The sequence below is a fragment of the Cyprinodon variegatus genome, unplaced genomic scaffold (genome assembly GCF_000732505.1).
Source record: "Cyprinodon variegatus isolate N-32 unplaced genomic scaffold, C_variegatus-1.0 Scaffold25, whole genome shotgun sequence".
NCBI lineage: Eukaryota > Metazoa > Chordata > Actinopteri > Cyprinodontiformes > Cyprinodontidae > Cyprinodon > Cyprinodon variegatus.
This window is the reverse complement of record NW_015150478.1, coordinates 56,090-83,614: the sequence shown is the minus strand read 5'-3', so window position 1 is coordinate 83,614 and position 27,525 is coordinate 56,090. Positions and strand designations below refer to the sequence as shown.

The window sequence follows — 27,525 nt, the reverse complement described above, 5'->3', positions numbered from 1 at the left end:
GCGTCGACCCAAAGTGTGAGAACATACATCGTGAGATGCAAACTTTTAAACTCTGCACTTTCATGGTACAGTTTGAGCTGTAAGTGCGTGCAAATATTGAAAATATCACACAGTCTATGCCCGGCTTTATGAAAACATCTTCCCAAATCGCACATATTCAAAACTCATTGAGAATGTTTGCAAAATATGCAAATACAAATCCCTTATTAAGGGCTATTTTTTTCTTTATAAGAAAATAATAATAAAAAAAAAAACATAAAAAGACAGCAAATCATTCCCACCCTGAAAAAGTTATAAACAAAGGCCACATGTGGTCTTGTAGGACGTGTCAATGTTGATAATTTCTACCAAGTTTAAAATTTATATTAGTAAACATTTAACTTCCTTAAAGCTGCTTTTTTTTTTCCAATTTACTCAGTGTTTCATCGGGAGGGCCAAGTTTCTTCTAGCAATATTTAACAGGATTCAAATAGTTTGTTTACTAAAATGATCTTTATTTGAAACCCGAGGAATAAATAGAAGAAACCTCTTTTATTTGACGTCTATATTTCCCTACGATCAAATCACCTTTAAATAAAATCAACCTGGTTAACGGCAGTCATCAAGCCCCCCCACTCACACCAGCAGAGAAACGCTTCATAACAAAGGTGTTAGCAAAGATTAGAGTAACTACCGATGTGGTTACAGCCTTTAATAACTAATGTCACCAGGGTTAGTTAGAAAGACGAGCTGTTAATATCGGTAATCAAACAACAACCTTTCTTTCTCACACGCTGCAGCAGCAGGGAGGAAGGCCGCCCTCCGCCGCTCAGAGTTGGAAAAGTTGCCCGTTTGGTGAAAAGCCCCCCCTCCCAGCGCCCCCCCACACCTCGTGTCACACCGCCGCCGTGGAAAGATAACGTCCGCGGCGGGACTCCAACTGTTGCGCGTCTTCCCGGTCGCCCAAACGAGCCTCGGTAAATTCCTCGAACATAAACACAAACTGGCAAATGGAGGCCGAGAGCCACGCCGCTGAGCTCCCATCGACCGACCTGTGCACGCCGCTGAGCCAGAAGCGCGTGCACAGCGCGTATCACCCCCCACTCTTCAATGGCGCGTGATTCCCAAACCGCCAGCGCGAGGGAAGAGGGAGCCCAGCCACCTCCAAGAGCTCATTTTTCCATCATCATTCTAATAATAATTATTTCCTTCTTATTCTCACCTCGAGCTCCTCGTCCGCGAGCCGGTAGAGACAACTCTAAGCAAGTTGGTCTGGGTCTGAACTGTGCAAGGCGTGACACTTCGCCTTTCTTCCTGTGGGTTTCCTTCACTTCAACCTTTTAGATCTCATCTCCATTCTCACCCTCTGTGAAGCACACACACACACACGCGCGCGCACATATCCGCGCTCAGGGGCAGTGACGTCACACATCCAGCAAGGCGGTAGAGCTCCAGTAGCCAATGGGCGAGCCGCTCCTCTCGGACACATCTATCGGTCACTTGGTTTTAGCGTGGCTCAAATGGCTTTGAACACAAAAAACAAAAATGTCCGTATGAACTAATTCCATGGAAGGGCGGATTATTTTGTATTTACAAACTTACAGGAGTAGATATTTGACATCCCAACTAAATCAAAGTAGACAGGCTTAACAAAATGCCATCAAATCTGATTGGCCTAGGGGTTTAACAAGATGGCGGCGCTCAGTGACCATAAGCCCAACATGCATTGGTCTGTTCATAAGAAAAAAAAAATGCAACTCACGTGTTAGACTATCCCAAATCAAAAACTATAAGAAAACTTGGTTATCCATTCAATTATGCTTCCCTTACGGTGTTTTGAATATCAAAAGCTGCTCTTTGAGTCAGAACAGTCGGTCATATAGTCACAAATAAATGCAAACAATAAAAAAAAACTTCCTTAGTGTTGTTGACCCATAGACTTTCTAAGGTCACTCTAAAGCTTGCGTGTGATGGTAAAACACAAAACAAGGATGAATTAATGGTTAAATAGAGCTTATATTTGTCTTATTTCCTTTCATATTTGCAAAAATACCAGTCCACATTCATATGGGTACCAGGTTGGGGATAAGTGCAGTAAATAGATACATCATTTTCAGTATTTCTCCACAGTGGCAAAACCAAGATAGTTAAAAAAGAAATATAAAGTTAGATTAAGAAAAAATTAAAAAGCTTCTATATTCATGTTGCTCAGTAAAATACAAATATTTGGGTATAAATTATGAAAGTAAAGGAAATAAGACAGTTACAGTGTACATGTTTAATAGTTAATTACATTATAGTACATATTGAACAATTATAATTGGGTTATTCTTGATCTGACTTGTACATCCAAACTAACAGTCAGATGAATTGTGCTGCTGGGATTTTACTTATGTTCAACAAATCCCAACAAGATTTCTGCATTGATGCCATCAAGAACTTTAAGATGAAAACATCTTAGCTGGTTTAAAACAACACATAGACACTAAGTAGTCTTCCAGATAGAAGCAGACTCAGTTTCAGTCTGAAATCTTGTTAAGAAATTAGAGAACAATATTTTTCCCAAACATGGCAATAATTTTGGAGTGAATGTAAATCTATCTCATCCACTAATTATGCTTCTAAAGGTTTAGTATTTTACTAAGCTTCTATAAAAAGGAGACTTTTTTACTTTCATTCCAATGATCAAGCAATATGCCAAACTGCACTACTTCCTGAGCTTCAGCCAGCTCCTCTCTTTCCTCTTCTTCATTACTGGACAGACTGTTTAATCCAGGGGTGTCTGGCCAGTGTCGTCATGGTTACTGAAGTCAGACATACCTGGATTAATCAGTCTGTCCAGTAATGAAAGACAAAAAACATAGGAGCCAGCTGAAGTTTAGGAAAGAGTTTGGCATATAGCCCATTCAAATCCAGTTTAAAGCCTAAGCAATTGTTTACATTTCCCAAGAGAAAACAAATGACTCCCTATGCCATACACATATGGACTAATAGACACATAGGATGTTGAGATAAAAAACTCAATTTCAGACCAAATAGGACAGTCACTCAGGCTAAAAGTCCACTGAAGGATTAGATAAAGACTCCAGTCTACCTGAAATAATCCCATGGCTGCCACCACAGCCACTGTACTTCGATGAAGTCCATGACTTTCCCCACTGTGGTGGTTAGGGTATCTAACACCATTCTGCGGCGTCACTGTATTCCTCTTTTTCAGGAGCACCGTGATGGTCAGGCAGCTGGTGATGGTGACAATGATTAGGGGCAGCAGGTGGCACAGGAGCATGATCAAGTATTTATACACTTGGTTGCGGGTGGGACAATAATTCTCACCACAGTGAAAAAAATCAGTAGAGCAGCTGCCAAGGTTTTCCGTCATGTTTTCTACAGATCCTTGAACACTAATGACAAACATTGGTAGACTGAGGAGGGTGGAAATCATCACACAAACTCCACTCAACATCCAGGCAGATATGATGCTGTCCAGGCAAATCGGGAGACTGCCCCTGCTGTTGATGTCTCTCAGCTTCTGGTAGCGGTAGATGCTAATGACAACAGTGAAGAAGATGCTGGCAATTTCGCCAAAAGTAGTCATGAACTTAAGAAGACGACACACCCAGGTGCTGGTTGTGGAAAAAGTCTCAAGAATGTCAACGTCATAGATGTTTATGATGGCAATTTCCTCTAGGTTGGCTGAAGCGAGTCCCAGGAGAAAAAGCTCAAAAGATTTAATGTTTGATACTTTGGTTTTGAAAATGGAAACAATGAGAAACATATTCCCTACGAATCCTATGCAGGAAACAAACATTCTCAATCCAAATAGGTCAACAAAAGTCTGACACATTTTCCAAAGTAATCCAAGAAAATGTCTCTTTTCTGTGCTCTTTTCAGAGTACGAGGCAGCGAAATATCTCCCGGGCAAGAGGCAAAGTCATGAAATTAATTTTGTCTTTCCTTATCTTACCGCATCACTGACCGTGCAACCTTGTTATCAAATTCTCAAAGAGGGAAGAAATCTAGATTGGTGATTGGCTATGCTGATTATAGAAACGAGAAAACAATAGGCTGTTGGAAACATGGAAGGCTGGGAGCAATTAGAGTCTTACCTCTGAGCTTTTAAAAACATTATCTAGAGAGCAATGTCTTTCTTCAGAGAGCAGCAAGTTTTTTCTACTACCTGGTCTTAAAAAACTGTCTATAGCATTTAATATTTTCTGCTACACTCCCAATTGACATTTTCCTTTTTTTTTCTTCTTATTTAGAAAACTTTATTGCAACTGTTGAAGTATGCATGTGTATTTGGAAATGGAATGCACTGTCCACAGATCCTGGTTGTACCCAGCCTCCATCCTATTGACTGCTGGACATAGAGACAATCCTCTTGACCAATCTATCAGGATAAGTGAGGTATAGGAAATGGATTGATCGATGGATTCAGCTTAATATAAGCAGATATCCTACAGTTCAAAAGAATAAAAATTAACTAAATGGTTTAAAGTTAAAATATAAAACATTATTTTCTTCTTAGAGTAATACAACATACACCTTTACAGCATAATATAATACAGATTTTAAACAGGAATGATTAAATCTTAACTCTTAATTAACTTTTAATGCTTTGTTATTGCTCTTAGAAATAATTTATTTGTATATATATATAGATATATACATAGCAGTATATATACGTTTTTTATATAAATAACACAGCAAAATCCTTCATCATCTCGACCATCGACAGGCTGCAGTCCTGTCCCGAATTGTTGAAATTGTTTTTAGAAATTTTTATCTATTTTTTTTTAATAAAGCATTTTAAATGCTACGATGATCGCATTTAATGAATTTTAATGCCAATTAAGGCCTTAATTTAAAGAATAATAATTTAATGACTTTTAATGATTTTTTTTATACAGAAACCCTGTAAAAGCTTTATCATAGGATAAATTGTGGATCTCTCTTCAACTTCTGTTTCCTAAGACTTTAACTTGATTCACTCGTGTGAGTTTTATTGAATAGAAGAAAATAGCACAATCACTGCAGCTTCCCCTGTGTGTACGGTGAACAAACAGAGGAAGCACTTTAATGGGGCAGGGGCTTCTGGATCTCATGGTGTTGGTGCAGGACCCGGTCATGTTCCAACTTGTCTCATTTTGTGTTTGGTACTGTCTTGTTAGCTTTCGCTTTCTTTAACTAAGCCCAACATCCTGATTCAGCTTGATTATGAATCCCAGAGAGTGCATGTAACTACGATGAAGCCCACAGCAATTTGGTAAGCCCTGTGTTGCACAATCAGCCTGGACAGCAGGGGAAGTTGTACTTTTACAACCACCCAGCAACTGTTGAATACAGATTAAAACAATACACTGTTCTAAATAATTCTTACTAGAGTCATAAACTAAATAAACTGTTCCTCATTATTTTTTTTGTGTTTCTTTTTTTCAATTTAACCTTTACTATACTGTTTTATACAGAAACACAAAGAGCTAAGAGCCTCTTGGTGTGCAGTCTAAATATAATCTGACTTTAATGAGACAATCTAAACCCAGAAAAAATGCTCAGTTTTGTATCATTGGGCAAATCTTACTCTTCTGGTCAAAAGCCAGGATTTGATAATTCTAAAGCACAGTTCAATTTTTGTCAATAAAAAGGGTTTCTGACAAATAAGAAACATGATTTTGACATGAACATTTGATCAAATCTGGTTAAATGTTCTGGATATATGCTTTAATTAAAGAGCTAATGTGGAAGAGCTATTATAATGCATAGCCTGCTAATCAGCCACTGTACAAAAAGTCTCTGATTTATGGAGGAACTACATTTAATTACTGATTAATGAAAATAAAAGATGTGTTTGACTCTTGTGATTAACTCTTAGCTTCGTGGCAGCTATTAAAAAGCTTATCACTGATGTTAATTATAACTGTGACACTAAGTTACAGAAACGGAAGGGGGGAATTGAAATACGTGATTTATTTTTGATCTACCAAGAGAAATGGGAGGAATAATATTCATAAGCCCTTGCATTTTCATTTTATTTTACCAAAAAGTGTTACATGTAAATAAAAGGTTTAGGATAATTCTACACTTATTAGACCCAAGCTTCCTTAATTTTATAACATTTCTATTTGTTGTAGCGCCATATAACACTAATAAAGATTAAAAGAACACTGCCATTAAGAATGTTAAATCATTGGAAAAGGCAAAGTCTTATGAATTTTATATTTAATCACCAGTACCATAGTTTTGGTGCCTCCCAAAAACTGACCTAAAATCAATGTAAAAAGGACTTTTAAAACTGTATTAAGCAGTAGTATTAATAACCCATGTTTTTTACTAGTTATAAATATAGCATGACATATACTTTATGCTTGTTAAATTTGTTTTTTTAAAGCTTTAAGTTCATATTAATCACTTTCTTGATTTATTTAAATTCTTATTTATTTATAAGATTACCTTTTGTTTTATTCTCTCTATATATATTTATTAAATTTTGTGATACTCGATCAGCCATTTTCTACAATTTTCTCAGTTGAAATTCAGGCACCTGTCTTCCACATCCACGACTCCATGTTTTTAATCAACCACCTGCTCCTTGTTCAATAATCAACTCTTCTGCTTAAATATCTCTCATTTAGTCAACTTCTGGACAGATCATCCTGTCTTCTTCTCCAAACACACAATGTGTTGTTTGGATTCTATTTGGACTTAAAATTATACATTTTTAGTTAAATTTTTTAATTAAATAATTTTCCTTCACCTGCCTTCCTTTAGGTCAAAAATGAGCTCACTCAGTGGTAGTTTCAGCAAAGAGAGGCATGTTGGAGTAGCTTATGTTCCACAACAACCAACTAGATTTAGATTCATAAGCCAAATATTTGTTTGGGATAATTTCCTTTCAAATACCTTATCTTTCCAACCACCTCATACATACAGACAGAGCTCTATAATGGAATTTTAACTGCAAACAATTAGATGAAAGCTAAGAATTAGAGACAATCACTCCAGGAAGGTTTGATAGATAGATAGAAAAAATGACAAAAAGCATCTAATGACCCCAGTTAAGTGTGATTGGAGAATCTGTTACGCCACATACCTTTCCTTTCAAAAGCTCTGGGAAAACATATGAGTGTGTAGCATCATGGACTAGAAAACAGAACATTTTACAGAACAGGAACTATAGTGGCCTCTGCCTGAAAACAGTTAATCTGTCTTTTTTGTAGGCTTATTTTTTAGCTGGACACTAATCCAAAGCATAATGCCCAAATCAATGCAAAAGGGTATTCAATCCCCACCTCTGTCCGCACAACTAAATCCTTTTTAAAACCAGCTAGGTTACCCAAAAAGAACGGTGGTGACCCAAGATGGTCTATAGAGATTCTTTAGAGAAGGATAATAAGAGTAGGTCGCACTCTTTTAGGGAAAAGAGTACCAGTAGTTGTTCCACTCAAATAAAATGGGAATAGCATCCTTTTTAAGCAGCTCTTTCCCCCTGGTATCTGTACCAGATCATCAGGCAGTAAATGTCGACTGCATACCTCTCTCTACGGCTAATGAAATCTTTCCTCTGAATTCTGGTTAACCAATGCAGACGCACTACACTATCCCCAGGCAAGCGATGAGAGCTATATTGCTCATGTTTACCGATGCGATGACCTTGGTGTTTTTGAACTGCAGTCATCATCCTCAGCTTATCTGAGTTGGGGTTGTGAAGACAACACAGATCTATAATGGATACCCAAACATCCTTATAAAAGGGGTTCTCCATTGCATTCCAGGGTTTCTCCAAATGTCTGCACTCACTGTCATCACTGTCTGGGCTGGTGCAGAGATAACAGCCTGATCCTGAACGTGGAGAAGACGAAGCAGATCATTGACAATTTCAGGAAGAACCAGCCTAACCACGCTCCACTGCTCGTCCATAGCTCAGCTGTAGAGGTGGTCAGCAGCACTAAATTCCTGGGGGTGCACATCACAGACACCCTCACCTGGAATGTAAACACCACCTAAATGGTCAAAAGGGCACAAAAATGCTTTTACTTCCTGTGGAGGATAAGAAGAGCCCACCTGCCCCCACCCATCCTCATGGCCTTCTACAGAAGCAGCATAGAGAGCGTTCTGACCAGCTGTCTCACTGTGTGGTGTGAAGGCTGCAGCGCCTCAGACTGGAAGAACGTGATAAAAGTGGTGAGTACAGCAGAGAAGATCATCAGGGCTCCCCTTCCCTCCATTAAAGGCATTTCATCCCAGCGCTGCGTGTCCCAGTGACGCCATCAATGTCGCCTTACACCCCCACCATGGACTGTTCTCCCTGCTGCCCCCTGGGAAGAGGCTTTGCAGCATTCAATGCAGGACCAGCAGATTCTGTAACAGCTTCTTCCCCATCAGACTGTTGAACTGTTGAAAATTCTATTCAAGTCACAAATCAAGACTCTGCATCACACTGTACACATCATGCTTGCACTACATGTACACATCATGCTTGCACTACATTATTCTAGGGGGAATGTTGGCCTAGTGGTTAGTGAATGAAAAGGTTGAAAGTACCCCGTTTGATCTCAAGAGCCGGTACTCTGGGTTCTTGAGGAAGAGCCTTAACCCCACACTGCTCCCCGGGTGCCACACAATGGCAGCCCAATGCTCCCCGGGTGCCACACAATGGCAGCCCACTGCTCCCCAAGGAGATGGGTTAAATGCAGAGAGTGAATTTTACCATTGTGGGACAATAAAGGGATTTCCATTTATATTTTCAAATCCCTTTAAATAGAATTCAACTTAGTGTTCTACTGTATTTTGAACCATATTTATTTACATTTTGATCACTGTTGCACTTTATAAATGGAAATGTTCATTCCACTGCTAAGCTGCTCATTCACTGTTGAAAAGCTGTATGTATTGAAATTTCGTTTTGTATACAAAACGATTGTGGGACATACCTTCGAAGTCACTGAAGGAAAGTGTTCAGGAAGCATTCACACCTGAACCAAACCAACTGACTCCTTTGGATTTGGAGGAGCTTTACTTAGATGGGATGTTTCTCCAGGCGAGGGAGCTCCTAACCTTCTCCTAATAGGGAGTCCAGCCACCCTGTGAGGGAACCCTCTTGTATAAAGAATAGCCAATTTGAAAAAAGGACATGGGGATAGGATTCAAAGTCTGGACGAATCAGCTGATAACAAGGTCATGTAAATAAAAATGCAACAAGGTCTGGTAAAGCAGGTAATCACTGTCTAGTTTCTATAAAGGCTTTTACAGCAATCTTGCTTTATGCCTATTGGAACGTTGTTAGTATCTTCAGTAAAGTTTCCTGGCCTGAGTGCAACACCAATAACCTCCATGCTTTCTTTTCGACAATTATATATTTTTTTGGTATATTTTGTATTTGTGCGTTTTATTGTTATTTTGAGAGCCATTGATGAATTAAACAGTTTCTAAGTCTAGAAACACTCTGATTGAAATCATATGTCACTTATTGTTTTTTATAATTATTATTGAATGAACAAGACTTCAGATAAGGACCTCCTTTTGAATATTTCATTTTTTAAATTTGATTTCCATGGTAACTCCTTATAGTGCTACTAAGCTCAAAATATGCACAAGGGTGAACTTAATCATAAAGAATATTTCTCAGTTTCCTCTTTCTTCTTTATGCAAATATTGGAGTTAATAAATGCATGGGTTGGATGATATTTTTTTCTTCAGATGAAATTGTTATGACTGCAGTAATATACTCATGCATAGAGGGGAACAATAAAAAGCAACTTATACAGTGTGCAAAGCCTAATTACATTAAGCTATGTGTTATTTTGTTAATCCCGCACAAGGCTACTTCTCTGAACTGGACCCAACATTCCATAAATATATCAAGATACCACTTTTTTTCTCTGGATTGCAAATATGCTCCCTTAAATTAGTATTACGATTTAAAGACAGTGGTTGTCCAAAATAGGGGTCTGCATTCTTTAAAGTCCAAAGAGCCATTTGGTCCCATGTCCATCCAAATAAAAGTCATTTAGAGCCGCGAATGTTACATAACATTTCAAACTTTAAATATGCTTTACAAAATCTGTTGCCATATATTTGTAGTTTTAGGTTTAGAAATTTGTAAAATTGTAAAATGCATGGATTTTCCTTTATGAGATTTGGCTACTTGTGAAAAACAAAAAAACATAGTTGCCAAGGTAATGATAAGAAAAATAGATCTAAAAACATATCGGTGGTTCTTCTATATTATTGTGTTGAGAAACTCAGTTATACTTTGAAGAACCTGTTGACCTTTCAAAGAAGATGCATTTTATTACACCATATTAAAAAACAATGTTTGGTTCTTTAATTCTTAATTTAGCAACTATTAAGCACCATTAAAGAGGTTTAGGAGCTGGAGCCAGAGGTTGCAGACCCCTGTTCATTATCTAACATGGCTTCCACATTAGCAGAACATGGTGATAGTTAAAGGTATAAACCATTTATTAGCACTGCTGAATGTTCTTAGCTCTGTAAACCAGGTCATCTAGTGAGCTGTTTATTTGTCAACACGAGTTTTTAGTGTTGCAACCCATCAAATGTTCTAAAATCTATTATAGATGTTCACACTGATTTAAATCAAAATAGTTGACATGATACTAGAACAGACCATGAATTTACATGAATCCTCTACAGCAGGGGTCTTCAATGTTTGCCAAGGACCCCCAAACTGATGGTGAGATGGAGCGGGGACCCCCTAATTATATATATTGTATGAAATTGTGTTATGTTAAACTGCCGCTATAGTCTCTCTATTACAGATGGAGTAATGTAATGAAAGTAGTTTTGCCCTGGGGTTATTAAAGTATTTCTGATTCTGTTTCCTCGTTGATGGGATAGGTGTTGTGAATGAAACGTTGCCCAGCTTGAAACAGCTCCTTAGTGTTGCTGAATGTTTGCATTGATCTTCTGCCTCCATTTATCTGTTTACTACAGTGTGTTGAATTCATATTAATGTGTATTTAAAGATATTTCAATTAGTGGAAAAAATTGCAGGGGGGAATATAAAAAAAAGTATAAACCGTCAAAACTTTTGTGACCCCCATGCAGTACCTCCGGGGACCCCCTTGGGGTTACGCACCCCCTGTTGAAGACCTCTGCTCTACAGTACTGAGCTATCATGGCTTAGCACCATATGAAGGGTAATAAAGTGTGTTCACTGGACAACTGTGAAGTCATTCCTTTAATCATATAAGGCATAATATGGTCTTTGCAGATGGTAGTAATGGTTTGAACTTTGTCCGGGCATGGGTGATTCTAGAAAAGGGCCAATGGGGGCCAGTGCCCCTGTAGAACTCGTCCTGGCCGTTACCAACTGGAAAGGACATAATAACTGATTGGTCCCCTTAACCCATTACTTATTTTTTTCTTTTTTAATAATGATATAAAACTTGATTTTTATTTAAAAGAAGTAAACAGATATGTAATATTCCTGAATCGTGAATATACAGAAACATAATATTTAAAAGAACAGCTTTAGATAACTTATATTAATATTTTCCATTTAAGCTGGGCATACACTGTACAAGTTTTGGCCCTTTTTTGTGCCAGTTCTCCAGTCGTGCGAGAATTTGAGGCCAAGTTTTAGCCTCATTGTGCGTCCTGCATTGTGTCGTATACAGGGGGTAACTAGAGGTTATTAGCTTGTCATGATCACCTCACAATCAGGAATCGTAAGGTCAGGAGAAAATTAAATATGTTTGAATTTCACTCAGCCCTCATAAGGTGTTCATGATTAAATCCTGGTGTTTAAGCAGAGATATGAGCATCCAGAGCCTCAAGCACCTTGTATGTGCAAAGAAGGGAATTCCTCTTCTTCTTCCAGATTGACAAGTCTGACCAGCGCCATCTCTCGGCGGTGAGTCCAATGTGTGGTTTTTGGACATGCAGTTTGAGCAATCAGATCGCATCAGAGCATCGGACTGCACAGTGTAAGAACATACATCGGGAGCAGTGAACTTTTAAACCCTGCGGTTTCGTCGTACTGTTTAAGTTGTGGCTGAGTACAATGATTGAAAATATTGTACAGTGTATGCTCAGCCTTAAGGCTTCTAAAGAAGCTGTCAATAATTGACATTGGCAACTACCGTAATAACAAAGATGGCGCAGGCACCGCGCAGTGAAGGAGGAGTTACGTGACCAACGGAGCAAAAAGCAGTGACCATCTGCCTGAGCGGTTAGTTGACTGAATTCACTATAAAGTCCCCTATATAGTCCCCGCTCTATATAGTGATTGAGGGAAGTAAGGGTTAGTGCGGACGTTCAGGCACAGTAAGCTTTTATGAGCTATATGAACAGCAACCTTTAAACAAAACATGCATTTTTTTTTAAGTGGAAAGGGTTGGACTGTGTAAAAAATTCACGAAAATCCTCTACAATACCTTTAAGTGTCTTACCACTTAGCATTTCAGACACTATTCAGACATCAGACTGCATTGGTAACTTATTTTAAGTTGAGTAGAACTATATATTTATTAATTTATTACTACAACAACTCTGCTGATGGTGTTGCATCGCTGGCCACACCCATCCTTAAATGGTCAACCAATGGGGTTGACACACTATCACCTTTTTGACTGGAAATAGATATTGCTTTATCAACACATTTTTTTCAGTTGCCTTTTAACTCACAGTAAGATATTTTTACTTTTGAGGTAACCATTAACATTTCAAAAAAGAAATAAAGAATTTCAATTGCAACTACATAAAGTTTTAAACAACGACGTGGCGATGTCGCATCATTGATCTATATTTAGATTCCTGGTATTTGTGGCCCTACACCCTGGGCCCTGGGGCCCCTCTGCTGAGTTTGCCTGACCTGTCCTGGTTGTTTTCTACAGCAATCCCAGTTACCAGTGGAGATTGTTGGCTTGTGAAAGGGCCAATTTAGTTGTGGGTGCTTCTGACTCTCTGGGCTAAAATGGATGGTTTGTGCTACCAATCAACAGCAGAAGGTAACACAATAAAATAAACAAAAAAATGTCTTAGTCTGAGTAGAAGGGAAGAGGTGTTTGATAAAAAGAAAGGAATGGGAAGACTCTTACTGTAGATCCCGACCTCATATTATCCAGCAATGCCAGTGTCTTTATGACCCAAGTGGAGTTAGGGGACTAGCCTATTCTGTTTGATTTCAGGCCCCCCGGGGCCAGGGGCGGAGTTAGATGGGGGGCCAGGGGTGGCCATGGCCACCCTCAGCCAATCATTGCTCACCCCTGTGGCCGCCCCTACCATTTTTCTCCCTCTAATACAGACGGTGGCAGCAGCAATACTCTTGAGTGGAATATTCTGACTTATTTAACATTTAAATTTTTTATATGTTAACAGTTACTTGATAACAAAAACACTTTGGTTAAATATGCACATCAATATACAAAGATTAAAGATGATAAATACAGAATATTTTCTCTTTTCAGAACTAGATTTTGTCTTATAGGGTAAAGATAAAATTATTTTTCTGCAAGTCATCTATGAGTCTTCAATGAAATCACAAGTAAATACCTGCTTTAATAATAACTAATCCATTTAATGCAGATATAATTGTGCATGTAAATGTTAATTTTATGCAGAACAATTTCTGATAAAAGTAGATAAGTAATGACACCTTTAATTTAGACATCATGGATGTTTAAATATATGCGTCTATTTGTTAGCAAAGGCTGTAGGAAAGTATAGTTAGTCTTTATGTAGAAAATATGGATGTTGTGGTTGTTCATTTTCCGTTTGGAACAGTATAGATTGACCCTGAGATTCTGGCGCCTATCCACTTTTGCAATGGCGTAACGACACAACAATGGTCCTGTAAGCAACATTATCTGGGTGGGCCCCATATGAAGTACAACACTCTGGATTACTCATAATTCCAAGTCGTAGGGTAAAAAATAAAATACTCAAATACATTGTTCTTTTAAGATCTTTATTGCAGTTTGAAAGATATTATATGAACATATTTTTTACCAACCGTCTAATAAACTATACCCAGTTATTAACACAGTAATAAATGTACCACTGTCTGCTTTGCTATAGGTGTCATATTTAAAGGGCTCACCATCATGTTGACATCTGGCAGGTCTTGGGATATAAATAAGGTCTGGTCATTCATGTTAAAATCCGATGGCTTTAAAGAGGATTTTTTTTGCACCAAGGGGGCCAACCAAGTGTCAGTGATGGGGCCCCTAAGAAGTTGGGGGCCCGTAAGCAAATGCAGTCTCTGCTTACCGATATTTAAGGCTGATTTATACTTCGAAACCAGGTCCTCTGCGTAGGTGTCACAGTGAACAAAAAGCCGACCCCGCCCCCTCCGCAGGCACTCTGCTGCTGCACATCTCCCAAATTGTAACTGACCGCAGACAGTGCTGCGGACAGGAGGCCGGCTTGTTTTGTTTTTACGACCGAAATTGCAGAAAACAACTCTTGAAGTTTGACCAGCTAGAAGGTCGAAGTGCGCGAGAATGTCACGGTCTTGGTTCTGTTATGCTTTACTTTTCTCCATGTTTTCTAGTTTTATTGGTTTAATTCCTATTTCGTTGTATTTTCTGGATATATCTTAGTTCTCAGGTATTTCTTTGTTGTCCTCTGTTCCCCTCGTGTGTGTGTGTGTGTGTGTGTGTGTGTGTGTGTGTGTGTGTGTGTGTGTGTGTGTGTTCCTTTCCCCTTGGCTTCCTCGTTGCCTCCACTCACACCTGCTCCTTATCTGCTCGTTAGCCCTGCCTTTGTCTCAGTCAGCTATGTATTCTCTCCCTCTGTTGTCACTTCTTGTTGGTTCCTTGTCGTTGCTGGTTTCTCTAGGCTGTTTTCTTCCTACCTCATCTCTCCCTGGCTCCTCTTGTTCAGTTTCCCCTGATGTCTCCATGGTTCTGGTTTGCTTTAAATTTTAAGTTGGATTTTTGGATTCCTGCCTTTGTTAACTGTTTTCTTCAATTAAACTGCAAGAAATCTCCTCGGCCTCTCTGCCTCTGCATTTGGGTCCTCAAACCTCAACCAATCCGTGATCCGTGACATGGGACCCTTTTTTAACTTGGCTCTTCTCTTTTTTTTGCCGTCATGTCCCTCCGTCATCGACTAAACTGGCCCCCACTTCCTCATCACCTTGGCCGCATCTAGACCCACAGCGTATAGCGCAGACCACGCTTTAATATTGAGCATAAATTAAAAATGTCTGCGTCAAGCTCACAGCTACACACCTGCAGGAGTATAACAAGCCCTTTATGCCATTGCACTTTTGGGCCACCCCTCAGTGTACATTTGTTATCGCCTGGCCACCCTTATAAAAATGTTCTGGCTACGCCCCTGCCTGGGGCCCCCAGTGCTTGTGGGGAGGAGACTTCTAAAGGGGGACAAAGTTCAGTTACACCTGAGCTCAGCCCTAAATTTGAGACCCATGTTACTGTGAAGCGCATCCTTCGGAAAGTCCAGAGGGAAGCTTTTAGGATCTCCTCCCACCCTGCCCAGCCCAGCTGCCTGCACTTTGGCGTTGATTCCCCTTTAAAAAAAAAAGGCACGCCATGCTGCCATCACATGCTTCAGCATAAACAAAGTAGGATGTTGGCGGACTGCTTGTTGTTATGCAAAGCTCATTTGCTCCTCATATTTTAAAAGAAGCCTGGGAAGATCCTGTTTTTTTTTTTTTTTTTTTTCCTGAGGATTTGTCGGAGGGGGGCTCAGCCCACCCAGTCTGGCAGCCAGTCGTGTTGCGCCGCCGCTGCGCTCTGCTGCTTGTTGTTCAGTAGCTGGTGCGCAAACTGAAAGCTTGGCGTTAATGCGCGGATTTAAAGCGACCTTCTGCGAAACCATAAAGGTTATGTTGGAGGAGTGGACGGGATAGCGTTACAGAGGAGAGACCACCACCAGCAGGAGCAGCAAGAGGAGCAGGAGGAGCAGGGAGCTCTGATCGGGGGGAAGGAGCGGAGAACTCACTCACTGGCTCCTTTCAGCTGAGGCTGTCTGGAGTGGAGAGCTCGCTGATATCGCAGCTAATTCTCTCCATCGTGGATTTCCCAGTCGGATGAGGATTACCTTTTGGTTTGAATAGTTTTTTTCTTCATACACTCGAGAAGGAAGGAGAGGCTGTGGAGCCACACACACCAACCTGACGGTAAGGAGCGACTGCTTCCCATTACCTTCCCTCTTCTCGCTGTTTTATTTATTTGTTTTTATTTATCTATTTATTTATTATGAGTCTTTTTGCTTTTTTTGTATCTATTTCAAACAACCAACCTGATGGGAAAAGGTAGAAACCAGGCAGGATGATGGAGGAGATTCCCTGGGAGGAGTGTTGCACAATTGGACCCCCTCCCACTTCCTAACGCCCTCTTTAGTGCCACTTCCAGAACCAGAACAAACAGGCCATAATAATAAAAATAAACCGCTAAAATGTCAACTTAACAGTATGGGATCTCATTAACCCTCAGTGCAATGCTTTGAAAAGCAAAAATTTAAGCCAATAGTGTTATTGGAATCCAGGACAAGACCTTATTACCTCTGTAACACTGAAAAAATATGGATATTTTGATGGCAAAAATTATTGCCGATTTAATAAAAAGAAACTCTAATTTGGCCGAATATAATAACAAAAATAAAAGTGATTCTGTTAGAAATTCATTAAAAACACCGAGTTAAAGAAACACATTTTTTTGGTACAACATAACCTTGGAGGCATTAATGCTGATACTGGCACTTACATTTACAATATAATTGTTAAATAGGCTTATTACATTTTTTTACTTTTCAATCAGCTTTCTTAACTTTTTTCTTGACTTAACTTTTTTTCAACTGTAATATACCATACAAGGGTCTAATTGGTCAAATTCCAAAATAAGATGCACAGCCATGTAGATGTATCCTTGCTGAATGGCTGGATATAGATCTTGTGCTTCTAGACGTCACTGAGGGACAGTGGGGTACTCCATTTGTAATGGGTATGCAAGTGATGAAAAACGGTAACTTGCCCTATAAAGGGTTAAATGATCCCTGTTTACCTGGAAGCCAGTGTGTCTGCATGTTGGGGAGGGGGGTGGTTTGTACATGGGTTGAACAATGACCTGGGAAAACCTCAACACCCCTTTATTTTTTTTTTTAATGGTTTATCACGCTGCAACCATCACCAATATACTTTATTGAAATTTTAAATAATGCACCGATGCAAAGTTGTGCATAACTGGCTTATCCTAGATTTCCTTAGGTCACACTCCAAAAAATATAAATCTAAATAAGATTATTTTTTTCTCTTGAATTGGGCGCTTTTTCAAGTCAGTAGACTTGACCAAAGCGCTTTACACTACATTCAGTCATTCACCCATTCACACACACAGATTATTTTAAGCATTAAAAATGATCATTCCATTGGTAGATCATCTTATTTTCCTACTCAAGTTGAGGTAAAAACTCTTATTTAAAGACATTTTCCCAACATTTTTGTAGTGCAAGGCAGAATGTGTGGCTTTTGGCGAGTTTTAGCCTACTTCAAGCTGCCTGAAGGGTTCTAATGATGGGTTTTCTTCACTCCACAGGTTCTGTGTCTGTCAGGTATCTTAAGCTAGTGAAAATGTAATTTTTATAAAAATAAAATGTAATTTACTAGGGTGGAAAAAAACAAAAAAACAAAAAAAACTTTCAAATGATAGAAAGATCCAGCGTTAAAATTTAGACAACCACAGCAGGTAATAGCTGTAATTATGGGGTTATTTAAGAGTAAAACGTATCCAGAATCCGGAAAATATATTTAATAAGAAAAGAATGGGAAAAAAATCAAATATTCTGGCCATATTTTTTAATGTGCATATGTTTTAAACCCTCGTTTTATTTCCTCTAGTTCGTTCAATCTGTAACAATGTCAGGTTCTTTGTTTTGTGGCCAATAAAGCTGATTGATGAATGTTAAAGCTTTTTACTGGTTAGAATAGAAGCCATTTTACCAAATACTTGTTATAGTTCTTTGTTTCAAGCTAATTATCCTGTCAAAGTTGAATGATTTCGAATAATGGGAAAAGCAGACGTCGGACAGGGTAATAAAGCATGGATCAAATTTGTTTTTTAAATAGTTGTTTGAAAACAAAACATCTTATTTTTTGTTTTTCAAAAAGAAGAAAATGATAAGCCTCAATTGTCAGAACTAAAGACAACAAACCATTGAATTGTCCATATATTTTCCATTATTATTCTGATTTCATAAGAACTGCCTTCAGGAAAAGCAAACAAAACTCTTTAGCTGCCTAGAAATGTCAAGTGGTGTTAATGTTTTGGCAATGGTCTTTATGATAGTGGCTTTTTTTGGGTCATGATGTGTTTACCTGCTGTGAATCGAGGAGCCTCTAACGAGCTATTGTGAACCCGCTGAACAAAACCAGCGTAACTGGGTGCTGATTTTGCTCTCTTTGCTCAGGTGGATGGAGAGGCTTCACAAATGCCAGAGCAATTAGCCCACATTGTAGTTTGTCTGCTCTGCCAGGGAGCTCGTATAAACGGGTTATGCTGTTATAAGACTTGACAGATAAACCTCCAGGGGGAATTGGCTGATCCTCTGCACTGAAAGCAGAAAGTGATGTATGGAGTTATTCCTGTTGATCACTTCATATTTTTTTTCTCTTAGGACTAGAACCAAGATATAGCCCAGGAGCTCTTTTATAAGATCAGTCAAATCTAAATGGCACCACTACATCTGCTGGTATTCACCCTATTTAGTCCAATAAAAAGGCTTCGTTGCCATCTACTCAGAGTTACTTACAAAGTATTTAGAAATCATTTAATTTCCTGTGAACGATGTTAAATATTATATGATTAGGATTGATTTGGACCATTTTGTCCTTGTTTTAATAGTACAAACTAGGCAGCAGCATCATATAGACATAAGAACAAAGGTGTAGAATACCTCTAAAAGTTTGCTATCAGACTTTTATTCATTTAAAACACACCATGACGACAAAAAAATGGGCTGTAAATGAAATGCAGGAATTTTTTTTATTGAATTTGCATTCTCGATTAAAATATGGCATTACTTAATAATAACTGTGGCACTCTTGTGTATAACAAGCGATTTGAAGTGAAGTTTTAAGGGTCAGTTCTAGAAGAAAGAAATTTTATTTTTTTTATTGTTTTATTTTTTTCGTGTGTGTTTGTACCAGGCAGGGGGCGGCCCAGTGGGTAGCATTGCAGCAAGAAAGTTGCGGGTAGATTTTCTGCGTGGAGTTTGCATGTTCTCCCTGAGCATGCGTGGGTTCTCTCCGGGTACTCAGGCTTCCTCCCACAGTCCAAAAACATGACTGCTAGATTAATTGGCTTCTCTAAATTCTCCTTAGGTGTAAGTCTGTGTAAATGGTTGTTTGTCCTGTTTGTCTCTGTGTTGCCCTGCGATGGACTGCTGACCTGTCCAGGGTGGACCCTGCCTCTCGCCCATTGACAGCTGGAGATAGACACAAGCACCCCTCGTGACCCCGGTTGGGATTAAGTGTGTCAAAAAATGGATGGATGTTCCAGGCAGAAAAAGTCTATATTTCCAAATAAAGCATAATTAATCTTCTCTTGGCCTCTAGCTGTATTTAAATTGAGCTCCCAGTGAGGTTTAAAATATACTGATTAGTTCTTTATGAGGGAGCATCCTGGGCATAAACCTTGTTATTTTTATTTCACAAAGAGTTTATTTTCATTTACAGTATCACATTTATACCTTTCCCCTTTTAGTGCAGTAATATCAGATCAGATGCCTGTCTTCTTGAGAATGCCTCTTCTAATTGTCTAACTGTTGGCTTGCGATTTTTTTTTTTTTTTGCTTTTTTTTTTTTTCCATCAACCAGATTCGATGATGATGAACTGTGCCCTACAGCTTTTCATATTCTTGCATTTACTTCTGTGCTTTGACTAGGCCATTTTCATCAGTGGTGTCAAAAGTACACACATTTGTTACTTAAGTAGAAGTATAGAAACTGCAGTTTAAAAACACTCTGGTAAAGTTGAAGTATCAACTTGACCTCTTTACTCAAGTAAAAGTTAAAAAGTATGTGCTCCAAAAACTACTTAAAGTATGAAAGTATAAAGTAACCTTTTAAAAAACAAGCCAGATTCCACTTTATGAATTGAAAGCAAAATTTTTCGACTATTTCTAAAAAATTCTTTGAGATAGGGCCAAGGATGAGGGAGGACTTGTTGGTCTCCATCTCCCGATACGCTCTCGGCTGTGTCCGACCTTTAAGAAATTTCAACATCTTTTTCTGAATCTGACATTGTTGACAATTCTGATAAGACAATTCACGTTTGCAGTTTGAAGAACACCTGCTTGCTTCTGATGATTTCCTTTAGCTAACCAATGAGTGTTTGCGTTATATGACTCATCCAATTACACTAGTTTTCACTAGATGTGGATGGCACCAATGATCTGCATTGCATGGCGCACATGACGTGTAATAAATATTTATAAACATTAAACCAGTCACGTTACTTTAAACAGAATTTAACACTGAAATAAAATCAGGTATTTATGCATTCATATTATACATTGAATTTTTAAATAACAATAATAAAAAAAAAAGATATTGCCAACAATTGCATCCCATGCTATCTCAGAGGATTTGACATTGTATTCCTGTATATCAATCAGTAGTTAAAGGACAAGGGTCAGCAAATGCAAATTCTGCCTGTAAAACAATGACAGCGTAATTGTCGCTGTCTGATCTGAAAACCTCATTTGGAGCTTTTAAACAGGCTTTTGAAAAACTTTGAAAATTTGCTGCTGTAATATAGTTTTTTTTTAGAATAAAAACCTAGCAGATGTGCATAATCAAAAAATAACAGATATACAGTTATAGAGCATTCAGTATTGTAGGAAAGCCCACAATGTTTCTGAATATACATTACTGTATGAGTACATTATTGTATGAATACATTATTGTATGAGTTAAGTTCTTTTCCGTTTGCCTTTTTCCTTGTAAGTATGAAATGTCCCATGCTCCTGAATGCACCATAGCTCTCTGATGCTCGTGAATGCATCACACTGGGCTGTGAACGCTGTGCTGTTGATTTTTCCGCTTAATACAAAGCTTTATAGAAAGTACAGATACTTGTGTGAAAATGTAAAGAATAGAAGTCAGAAGTAGAAGGGAAAAAAAGCTATGGAGTAAAGTATAGATACCTAAAAAGTGTACTTAAGTACAGTAACGAAGTATTTGTACTTCATTACTTGACACCTCTGGTTTTCATCCAGTCGATTCATTTTAGATCAGCTTGTATGTTTGTGGTTTTTGTCCTGTCAAACTTCTAGGATGTTTATCTATCTTCTTATCACATCTGATCAGCTTCCTTCTCCCTGCTAAGAAGAACTAGTATCTCCGCAGCATGGTGTAATGATGTGTGGGTGATGTAATTTGTTCCATTTTATTTTCAGCTGAACAAATCACCTTCTTCTATATGTTCTCTATTTATCTGTCCCCTGCACTGATATTGTAAAGCTGTGCTGGTTTTCTTAGGTGTGTCATTTCCCTTTCTCCTCCCATTTAATCTTATTGAACTGCATTGATGTTTTTGGTTGTATTAAAGTTCTTTAAATGTTTGTAGAAAATTTATTGAACTTGTTTAGTAAAAGTATGGTTAGAACAATTCTGGGAAGAATGACATACATCGTTTCCCCTCAATCTTTTTAGGTGATAATGAAAGTGGCCCTTCAGTGGTTTGTCCACTCTAGTCAGAGGAAGTAGATATGTAGGTTTCAGTTAAAGGGGAAGTTTCTAAAAGCGTGGGTTTGTATTTCTATCCACATGGTTCACAAATAATGAGAATTCTAATCATAACCGGGAGTAGCTATTTTTTTAATGCCAGGGTTCAGCATGGCAGTAAATGTGGGATAAACCAAAAAAGAAAAATATACTGGTTTATTAAAACAGATATGAGTTGTGGCTGATCTGAAGTCTTCTGGTTAACCAGTCTATGCCATCAGCAATGGCTTCAGGCAGATATTCAAACAGATTTATCACAGTGAAGATGGTAAGAATTTTGTACCAGTAGAGATACAATGACTGTACGTATCCGAACCACATAAATCAGACTGTTTAATGACCAGAATTAGAGTAATAAAAGCCAAGGCCTCCACTTAGCATGTTAAATGCTAAATATAACTGTGAAAATGAGAAAAACACAAAATAAACATGAATCATAAAAATATTTTGCTAAAGGAGTATAAAAGGAGAAAAAAAATAATAAAAAAGAATAACTTACTGAGATTGTAAATATATTTTCCAACGGTGTCTTGGCTAAGGCTGCAGATAAAACACCCCAGAAATTCCAAATGAAATATACAAAAAATATTATTAAAGTCAGAAATTCATGTGAATAAACATTAGAGCAGTTGCAGGAATGTGGTGATCTGTTTTCTCAGGCTTTTCAAAATAGAATAAAAAGTCTGAGAAATTTAGAATAATCCTTTTTAGGTTTATGGTGTGTTTATATCGGGCTCCGCTCCATGGTCCACACAGCAGAACTCAGACCTAACTATGGATTTGGTCTTGGTCTGCTTCTAGAAATACTCTGGAGTGGTTCACTTTAAAAGAGAGAACGAATCAGGGTCGATCAGGAACAACAACAGGAAACACGCCTCTTGGGCTCACCTAGCCACTCTGACAGTGAAAGTGAATGTGCTGAAGTCCTATCTTATGTACCGTCTTCTGCTAAGCAGCGCTGCTGCCTGCATGCAGGGGGAGGGCACACAGTTTTTCAGCACCTCATACTAGCTGTCAAAGGTGGTGGTGGGTTAATGGTGTCTTTTTTTTTTTTAAGCCACAGGCCTGGGCACCTTGCAGTTACAGAGCTACTCATAGGGCTATACAGGAAGGTATTCATTTGTTTTTGTTTTTTGCATACAAAAAAAAGTCTATTATGGGTTGATACTTACACCTTTAAATCCAAAGAAGTTTTCCTAGCGTTAAGCCTGACGGTATGCTGTGTTATGTGCCAAATGTAGCTCTCAGAGCAGACATACAGCAGTCCTGCGGGCAATGATCTGCCGGCCCCATCTCTGTTGTGGTTGAACATTAATCTTTCAGAGGTATTTTTTAACCGACTTATTCTTCACTACACGATGAATCTTTAGCGGATTTTCTCTTTGAGCCAACAGACCGCGCCCCATTTTACTGATATAAAGCAAGTGTCATAAAATTTAATGTGGAAGTTGTCTAATGACTCTTGTCTGGACCTGCTATTTCATAGCTATGCTGGACTAATAAGTGAGCTATAAAGGCAATCCAGAGCGAATTAGAAATGGATCTCTGCCAGCAGAACATTTCAAAGCTGAAATGAAAGATGAAATACCCATAAATTACAGGTGATTACGACTTATTGTTAAAAATAATGTAGAAACAACTTTATGTTTTATGTCCTGGCTCTCTGTATTGACTAATAATCCTGCGCAATTATTTTGCATTTGGTGGTTTTAGTGCAACTGTCCAGATGATTATCTGCACAAAATCTGATTATGGATAATGAGGCAGTTGGGTGATGAATGGCACAGATGTAAAGTATTGTGCTAGTGTCTTTATTTAGCTTTTGTGTTATCTTTAATCTGCTTCCAGACAGACTTTCTTGCATTTTTTTCAGAGATCTTTATCAACACATTTTTGTTTGTTACTAACAGCCGTTGGAAGAGAGCAAGTTGTATTACAGTTCTTACAAGATTATAACAATATTTTATCTTACAGTTTTGATTTAAGTATAAGATTTTTTGCAAGCAGTTTTTAGATAATTTACTGGTTTGACCACCTGGGCTCCAAAAAGCCGCCCTTGAGGGAAGTGAAAAATCCTCTACCTCAATAGTCCTCAAAATATGGGGTCACATCAGATACTGACTGGTTTTCTCCCCCTTCCCAATAAAAAAAAAAAAAAAAAAAAAAAAAAAACTGTACCGTTTAGAGTGGCCTTTTATTGTGGGCAGTCTGTTGCACACCTGCGCACTAATCGGCATCTTGATATGGCATACCTGTGAGGTGGGATGGATTATCTCAGCAAAGAAGTAGTGCTCACTATCCCAGATTTATTTGTGAACAATAATTAAGGGAAATGGTTAGATTGTTAATGGGGAAAAAGTTTAGATCTTTAAGTACATCTCATTAAAAATGGGAGCAAAACCAAAAGTGTTGCATTTATATTTTTGTTGAGTGTAAATACACATAAATTCATGCACTATTATGTTGACAGACATGCTTTATGCGATATTATGAGGGTGTTGGTTGTTTTTAACCCCCTACGGTGGCCCAGTTTTGGGTATCGTATGACATTTTGTTGGTTTCTGGGCTTGATGCTGACATTACTAAAGGATGGGCTTGGGTTGGGACCTTCACGACTCATTTGGTCTGGTATTTAAAGAATGACACCTCATTTCCTCCTCATTTGGGAGGGAGAAGTTAAGAAAGGAAACATTCTTTGTTCTGATGGGAATGAATATTTGTGATGGAGCAGGTAGGACAAAAATGCCCAGCGCAACTAGCTTTGAAAATATTAGTTTGATGCTAGAATGGGGAAAGGGTATATTTTTGTTTTGTTTTGCAGGGTGAATTAAAGAGAGCAGATGAAGGACTTGTCGCTTTATAATCCCAGGATGGATTTTTGAGTCCAGCAATCATTCTTCATCCAGTATAGATGTAAAAATAGAGAATTTTTCAAATTGCTGCACTGGAAAAATAATCTAGAAATAAGTAAAAATGTCTTAAATTAAGTGTATTTACCCTTAATTTAAGTAGGTAAATGAGATAGTTTGCCAATGGAATGAGTGCTGTTACTCTTAAAATAAGATAATTCGATAAAATGCATTTGAAAAAAGACAATTCAATTGTGTTTTCTTATTTTAAATCTAAATAGTCTTGTTCTGTTGGCAAAATGTCTCTTTTATCTCATCAATTCAAGAACAAATACAATTATTTTAAGAAAAAATGACTTGATCTAGATTTCCATTTTTTCCAGTGTGTGAAAAATGGGGTAAATAAAAGAAATAAAACCGAAAATTATATTAAAACACTTTGCATATATAAAAAAGAGCATTCCTTGGTCTAACAATTTTGAGAAAAAGCGAGTTAAAAGGAAAAGGAAAACCAAAAATTATTTAAAAACGGAAAGCTATGATGTCTGTATAATATATAACGTCCACATGTTTCAAGGAGCCTCAATATAGAAAGTCTGTTGTTTGAGGGAGAATTGTTACTGTTGTTTACGTCCCACCGCTTCCATTGGGTCAGCTTTTTCAGACATGTCACAGCGTCAACAGGTTTTACAGTAGACCACCTGCTTCTGTCTGAATATAATGATGTTAGTCTTCAGCACATCTACTTCATCCAAGGTGCTTTGAATCTGTAACAAAACAACAAAAACAAAACCAATGTTTTTGCTTTTAATACAAAACAGATGTTTTTGCTTTTTATTAGTCCTTCGTTTTTTTTAAAGTAAAAATTATTCACTATGCTTGTTGACTTTTGCTTCTTTTAAACGTTATTCGTGCAGCTTTGTACCTGATAATTTCTAAACATTTTGTTGAAGGATAACCATGACAAAAAGGCTGAACACGTGTCTTTGCATGAAAGGTAAAGCAAAGACAATATTCAAAATGTTATCTTTAAACACACCGTTTCTGCAGCTTCTGTTTGATCATTTTTTATATCTTCTTGAAGATCTTTAGCTCTTATACTTATAAGGAGCAGCTCTTTTTCACCTATATTCATACCTCTATGACCCTTATTTAAATTGAAAGCAGTTGAGTTGGGTGAATTGCTCACAGGGGCTTCTGCTTCTTTGCTGAAGTCTTGCAATCCTTTGCGGTGTTTAACTGATACTCCACCAAAGATTTATCAGCGCGATTATAGCCCAAAAATCAACAGAGTAGCAGTTAAAAGGCAAAATAAAATGTACACTTGGGGTGAAATATCAGCGTGTTTGCCCTTGAGAGACATTGCAGCTACTAGAAATAAAAAGCTGCAGAGCAGTTTTTGGAAAAATATCACTTTATGGTTGTTTGGTTTTGTTTTTTTTAGTAATTGATTCTTAAAAGATAAGTTTCTACCTTTTTTTTTTATTTTTAAAGGAATTTTATTTGCACCTTAAGAAGAAGCATATCTTATTTGCTTTCACCTTTATTTGCCCTTTAAGTCTTTGTAACTCTTGCATCTTTCATATACCACAGTTATTTTCAAGCTTTTATATGTGTTTGCTTCCGTTTAGCAGATTTGTTCAGAAACTCCTTCTGATCATGAGCAGGACTACTGTCATGGTTGCCCGATTTCATTAAGAAAAGATTGTTTTTATTTATTTGTTCTCCTGGTGGATGCTTTAATCTAATTAGATCTGTCGAAGCAGTTTCACGGCTCCTGTTTTTACCTTCCGAGTGTTGGCAGCTGGCCTTTTGGTCAGGTTTTTAACAGGATGATACCGTACTTTAGCTGTATTTTTTTTTTATTAACCTTGCATGGCCTCTTTATTATTTAATCTCTGCCCTGAATGCTGATGTTGTGTTCATTGCTCCGGCAGGTCTAGGTGGCTTCTGACACTTTAATGCCTGTGATCAGGTTTAAATGTGTCGGTGAGGTAAACTGTGTTTGCTTGGCTAATGATCCTTCTCTAAAACCTTTGAATCGGGGCTGGTTGTGTCTTTATTTTTTATTCTGCAAATATCCTTGCTTTCCTGGAGCAGAAGGGGGAAAAAAGCCCTATCTTTTTTGTTTGCTTAGGCTTTAATATCTACTTTATTTATTTATTTTTGATAAATCTTTTTATTGAGAAGTCAGAGATGGAAACTATAAAACATTACTCAAAAACCACCCCCCTCCCATCCCTCCCCCTGCCCTGACTGGACCCAAAAATACTAACAATAGTAATAACAATGAAACAAAAGAAACCGTACCAACGTTAGACTTCAGTTTTTGTTTGTTAAATGTAGTTAGGCATCAGATTAAACAAATTAAAACAGTAGGTGATTAAATAAAGTAAGAATAGCTATATCTACATTCTAAGGCGTTCATGGCCAACAAAGTGTGTCTTTGTGAATGCTCACACTTTTAAATTAAAACCATAGAATCTTTCAATTTATTGCAATGTTGGAGGGAGTTCTTGGGGGCCACTAAAGTATGATACAAAGGTTTCCCAAACAGATTTGACATTAGTCTGAGTGCCTTATAGCAAATTAGATTGTTTTTTTTTTTTTCAAGTGCAAAAATAGCTTTACATCTTTCAACCACTGAGCGACAGTAGCTGGCGCACTTGACTTCCAGTGAAGTAAAATCCGCCTTCATGCAGGCAGAGAAACAAAGAAACAAATGCTATAACGTTCTGTTATTTCTTAGTTAAATCTACTTCCTTGTTTGGTACCAAAATAATGCTATCATTGCACAGGGCCGTAAAGTGACTCCAAAGACTTTTGACAGTACATCAAATTTGTCAGACCAATGGCCTATCAACATATGGCAAGATCAAAACATATAAGTCAAATCTGCAACATTAATATGACGTCTGATACAATGCTGTCAATATTTGGGTATATGGAAGAGATCCTTACTTTACTCCAGTGCAAGAGATGCAC

At 38.0% G+C, this 27,525-nt stretch overlaps 3 protein-coding genes across 6 annotated transcripts in view; 1 reads left to right on the top strand and 2 right to left on the bottom strand.

Moving 5' to 3' along the window:
* LOC107097686 (MAX gene-associated protein-like) overlaps nt 1-1,341 on the bottom strand; it is a 31,975-nt gene extending 30,634 nt beyond the window's left edge. For 2 of the 4 annotated variants that reach the window (XM_015394937.1, XM_015394960.1), the window contains exon 1: nt 1,202-1,341. The gene's annotated coding sequence lies outside the window, so the exon portion shown is untranslated. Of the gene's footprint in view, nt 1-757; nt 1,046-1,201 lie in introns of those variants that run through there. The other 2 variants (XM_015394952.1, XM_015394945.1) reach the window with 2 other exon arrangements.
* On the bottom strand, nt 875-3,823 carry LOC107097382 (gonadotropin-releasing hormone receptor-like). The gene is made up of 2 exons (XM_015394519.1): nt 2,937-3,823; nt 875-1,043 (listed from the first exon to the last, which is right to left on the bottom strand). Exons 1-2 carry the CDS (start codon nt 3,821-3,823, stop codon nt 875-877), a joined length of 1,056 nt encoding a protein of 351 aa, XP_015250005.1.
* Nucleotides 3,824-15,469: 11,646 nt separating this feature from the next.
* LOC107097359 (bromo adjacent homology domain-containing 1 protein-like) overlaps nt 15,470-27,525 on the top strand; it is a 50,137-nt gene continuing 38,081 nt past the window's right edge. The window contains exon 1 of the mRNA XM_015394488.1: nt 15,470-16,087. The gene's annotated coding sequence lies outside the window, so the exon portion shown is untranslated. The remainder of the gene's footprint in view (nt 16,088-27,525) is intronic.

Bases quoted from the DNA above. Each gene is read 5' to 3' on its own strand.
- LOC107097382 (XM_015394519.1), bottom strand. From the start codon at position 3,823: ATGTGTCAGACTTTTGTTGACCTATTTGGATTGAGAATGTTTGTTTCC. The intron at 1,044-2,936 runs GTTTTCTCTTGG...CTTCTGGCTCAG, and splicing joins TATGGCATAGGGAGTCATTT to CGGCGTGCACAGGTCGGTCG.